Raw genomic sequence first — 4,802 nt, 5'->3', positions numbered from 1 at the left:
TGTTCTTCACATAGGGGAATATGTTCTATGTATTTTTAAATATATATATATATATATAGATAGATAGATAGATAGATAGATAGATAGTCTACCAAAAAACCCATCAGGTATATATAGAAATATTTATTTAAGAATATTGGAATGTGAAATATTATTAACTCTTGTCAGGTTAGTGCACTTAAGAAAATGTGATCGGGTTTGCACAACTTTGTTTCCCCCCCACACACACACTTTTCACGCTCTATTGAAGTCTATGGGAGAATATGTTAACGTGGTCGCATGTATCAGAATTTTTTTTTTTACTTTCAACTTGTAAAGTGCAACAGTATCCAACGTGAAGTCGAGCGCAGTTAGTGCGGAGCTATAAATAGAGCTCCACTCATAATCTAGTCCTATATGTTTAAAAAAATAAGGAAATTTAACAGCAAACATGTGGATTTATTCAAAAGTATAAATTCTGAGTTAAATATAAGCAGCAGGTAAATTATTTAGTTGTCTCTTAATGGGTGTTTTTTTCAACATTTTGTGCTTCAATTAAAGTCTATAGAGAAATATGTTAAAGCCTTCGTGATATTCGAAGTGCATTTTTTTGCTCGCCTTGGGTTAGCGCTTGTGCAAATTTATTTTACTTTCAACTTGTAATACATGCGCTACCTGACAAGTGCAAAAAGCTTACTTCTAGCGGAGTAAATGCGCGACCGGAAGCAATAAATTGCACTCCACTTATAATCTAGCCCTCAAACACCATTCAGGGTGTGTGCTAAGTATTGCTTTATTGCATATAATGTACACTTTTCTTCTAGTACAATTTTTTTATTTAAAGGGACAGTCAAGTCCAAAAAAAACTTTAATTTTTCAAATAGGGCATGTAATTTTAAACAACTTTCCAATTTACTTTTATCAACAATTTTGCTTTGTTCTCTTGGCATTCTAGTAGAAAGCAAACATAGGGAGGCACATATGATAATTTCTAAGCCCTTGAAGACTGCCTCTATTTTATTTACTTTTCACAGCAGGGAAGAGCAAGCTCATGTAAGCCATATAGATAGCATTGTGATCACGCCCGTGGCTAGTGGCAGACACTGCACTAATTGTCTAAAATGCAAGTGAATAGATAATAACTAAAAGTCATGTGATTAGGGGCGGTCAGAAGATGCTTAGATACAAGTTAGTAACAGAAGTAAAAAGTGTATTAATATAACTGTGTTGGTTTTGCAAAACTGGTGAATGGGTAATAAAGGGATTATCTATCTTTTTAAACAACAAAAATTCTGGTGTTGACTGTCCCTTTAAGCTATAAATTATCAGATTATCAGAGGGTAAAATCCTAAAGCTAGCTAGTATTAAAACAGAGGATGTTATTACTAAATGGCCTGTGATTATATAAATCATGAGTTAGTATGTCACAGAGCTTCTAGGTTAATCAATTCTTTATTGATTTTTTTTTTTTTAATATTAATCCAAAGGTGATATCTAGCGATGACAAACAGGACAACTGTGACTACATTTCTTCTAGTTGCTTTTTCTGGCTGTTGGAAATGCCAATTTTCTATCTTTGCTTTATTTCTCTTGGTTTACATTATGACCATCTTGGAAAACCTTTTGATAATTTTATTGATACTTCAAGATTTAAGACTTTGGAAGCCGATGTATTTTTTCTTAGGGAATCTGTCCTTTCTGGAAATCTGGTATATCAGTGTAACATTACCCAATTTATTGGTCAACATTCTTACAGGAAACCGTGAGATCTTCTATAGTGCCTGCATTGCTCAGTTATTTATCTTCACATTTCTTGGAGCTGCAGAGTGTTATCTCTTGTCCGCAATGGCTTACGACCGATATATTGCTATCTGCAACCCTTTACAATATACAATAATTATGCAAAATAATTGTGTCTTATGTTTACTGATTTGTTCTTGGCTTGGAGGTTTCTTGACTCCAATCCTGCCCATCTGGTTTATGATTAAGTTGGACTTCTGTGGACCTAATCAAGTTGAACATTACTTTTGCGATGCTTCGCCACTGGTCAGGTTGGCATGTGGGGACAAAAAAGTCAAAGAAATTGTTGACTTTGTCGTGTCTGTGCTGGTTTTGATAAGCTCCTTGTTGGTAATCTTTATAACTTACACTTACATTACATTAGCCATCATGAAGATGTCCTCTTCCCATGGAAGGTTTAAAGCATTTTCCACATGCATCTCTCATTTGTCTGTGGTTTGTATCTTTTATGGGACCATGGGTTTCACTTACATGCGGGTGGAAGGTGGTTCTACTTTCTCAACAAATAAACTTATCTCTGTGTTCTACTCCGTGGTCACTCCAATGCTAAACCCTGTTATTTACTCCTTAAGAAATGAGGATGTTAAGCTTGCATTAAGAAAAGTGTTAATTAACTACAAATGTTTAAAGGGACATATTACTTGGTAGAATGATGGGGCTATTCAATCCTGAGCACACTACTATGGAACAGCTGTGTTAGCCTTTTATTTGCTAAGATTGTCACCACATGCATGTGGGCATTGTCAATATCTGCCATACCACTGTTGCTGATTGGTAAGTATGCTCTATGTTCTGAGAAAAAGAGAATTACCTACACTACTGACCTATATGCCCCTTTAAAAATACAATGTAATAGCAGATGCAGAATTGTACTAATTGAAATAAGTTCAATCATTGCATTGTTGTCTTCTGTTTTCCCCTGTGCAATTATTGGTCAACACTGCTGAAAAAATAATGTAATATATAGAATGGATTCCATTGTAATTATTCTACATATGTGGAAATTTAAAAAATGGTGTGTGCAACCGAATAAAAAACTTAAAGGGATATTAAACAAAACATTTAATCTCCATGTAAAACATTTAGGGGTCGATTATAATCTAACTGTGATTTGCTCCAGAAATGGATTTTGCATTGGTCATCAAGTTTCTTGATCAAAATACAAAATGGTTTTGTTTGTTAAAAGCCCACAGCTGTGACTTCCTGTTGTAACTGAAAGAGATGTTACCTGTAGTTTTTACGAAAATTAAAGGGACATGAAACCCAAAAATTTTCTATCGTGATTCAGATAGAGAATACAATTTTAAACAAGTTTCCAATTTACTTCTATTATTTAATTTGCTTCCTTCTCTTGTTATCCTTTGATGGAAGGTGTATCTAAGCAAACTCAGGAGCAACAGAGAACCTAGCTAGTAGCTGTTGATTGGTGGTTACATATATATATTGATTGTGATTGGCTCACCCCCATGTATTCAGTTAGAAACTATTAGGGCATTGCTGCTCCTTCAACAAATGATACCAAGAGAATGAAACAGATTAGAAGTAAATTATAAAGTTGTTTAAAATTGTATCCTCTATCTGAATCATGAAAAAAATTTTTTGGGTTTTATGTCCCTTTAAAGGGACAGTCAAGTCCAAAAAAACCTTTCATAATTCAAATAGGGCATGTAATTTTAAACGACTTTCCAATTTACTTTTATCACCGATTTCGATTTGTTCGCTTGGTATTCTTAGTTGAAAGCTAAACCTAGGAGGTTAATATGCTATTTTCTTAGACCTTAAAGGCCGCCTCTTCATTTGACAGTTTTTCACCACTAGAGGGCATTAGTTCATGTGTTTCATTTAGATAACAGTGAGCCTGGCTAAGATGCAAGTCTGTCAAAAGAACTGAAATAAGGGGGAAGTCTGCAGAGATTTAGATACAAGGTAATTACAGAGGTAAAACATGTATTATTATAACTGTGTTGGCTATGCAAAACTGGGGAATGGGTAATTAAGGGATTATCTATCTTTTAAAATAACAACCAATTCTGGTGGTGACTGTCCCTTTATAGAAACCACTTTTTTCTACGAACTTGAGAAAGTCCCACACGAAATTACTTCATCACTCATATATCACACCTAGGCTGAGGACTAGATGGGTACCAGGGGCGACAGATGTATGCTCTTCTAACTCATCTGACTTGATTCATATGATATGGGATTGCCCAAAATTAAAATGGTATTGGAGTAAAATTTCCTACTGGCTTACAAAGGTGATTAAAGTCAAAGTGACCATAATAGCTAAGCAGGTTCTCTTCCTTATATTATCATGATCTTGTTGATTAATAGATAGTTAATATTGCATTATTGGGCTAATCATAGAACTCCACCATTTGGACAATTACTTAAAGGGACAGTCAAGTCAAAATTAAACTTTAAAAATGCAGATAGGGCATGCTATTTTAAACAGCTTTCCAATTTACTTTTATTATTAAATTTGCTTTGTTCTCTTGGTATTCTTTGTTAAAAGCTAACCCTAGGTGGGCTCATAAAGTAATTTCTAAGCTGTTGAAGCCACCTCTAACTTTGAAAAACGGTCAAAATGCACAGTGCTAGTTCATGTGTGTCATATAGATAACATTGTGCTCACCCCCATGGAGTTATTTATGAGAAGTCAGCACTGATTGGATAAAATACAAGTCTGTCAAAAGAACTGAGATAAGGAGGCAGTCTGCAGAGGCTTAGATACAATCATGTAATTATATAGGTAAAACGTGTATTAATATAATAGTGTTGGTTATGCAAAACTGGGAAATGGTAAATAAAAGGATTATCTATCTTTTTAAACAATAAAATTTTTCAAGTAGACTGTACCTTTCAGACCATACGTTCACAGACGTTGATAGAACAGACAGTCATATGGGACCCAGAAAAGAGAATCAATTCTCAATAATTAGGACGTAAATCTTGAACATATTCTGGTACATTTGAGAAAATGGTAGATGGTGCTTTATGGTGGAGATACCATTGGTCTAATAACT

The 4,802-nt window shown here is 34.4% G+C and overlaps 1 protein-coding gene across 1 annotated transcript; it reads left to right on the top strand.

Moving 5' to 3' along the window:
• The first annotated feature begins 1,479 nt into the window (after positions 1-1,479).
• LOC128636476 (olfactory receptor 6Q1-like) lies at positions 1,480-2,427 on the top strand. Its single transcript, XM_053689488.1, has one exon. It carries the CDS (start codon positions 1,480-1,482, stop codon positions 2,425-2,427), a length of 948 nt encoding a protein of 315 aa, XP_053545463.1.
• Positions 2,428-4,802: the final 2,375 nt, after the last annotated feature.

The sequence above is a fragment of the Bombina bombina genome, chromosome 7, assembly GCF_027579735.1.
Source record: "Bombina bombina isolate aBomBom1 chromosome 7, aBomBom1.pri, whole genome shotgun sequence".
NCBI lineage: Eukaryota > Metazoa > Chordata > Amphibia > Anura > Bombinatoridae > Bombina > Bombina bombina.
Note: the sequence above shows the minus strand (reverse complement) of the source record. Positions and strands in the feature narration are given on the sequence as shown.

Coding starts and splice junctions, on each gene's coding strand:
- LOC128636476 (XM_053689488.1), top strand. CDS start 1,480: ATGACAAACAGGACAACTGTGACTACATTTCTTCTAGTTGCTTTTTCT.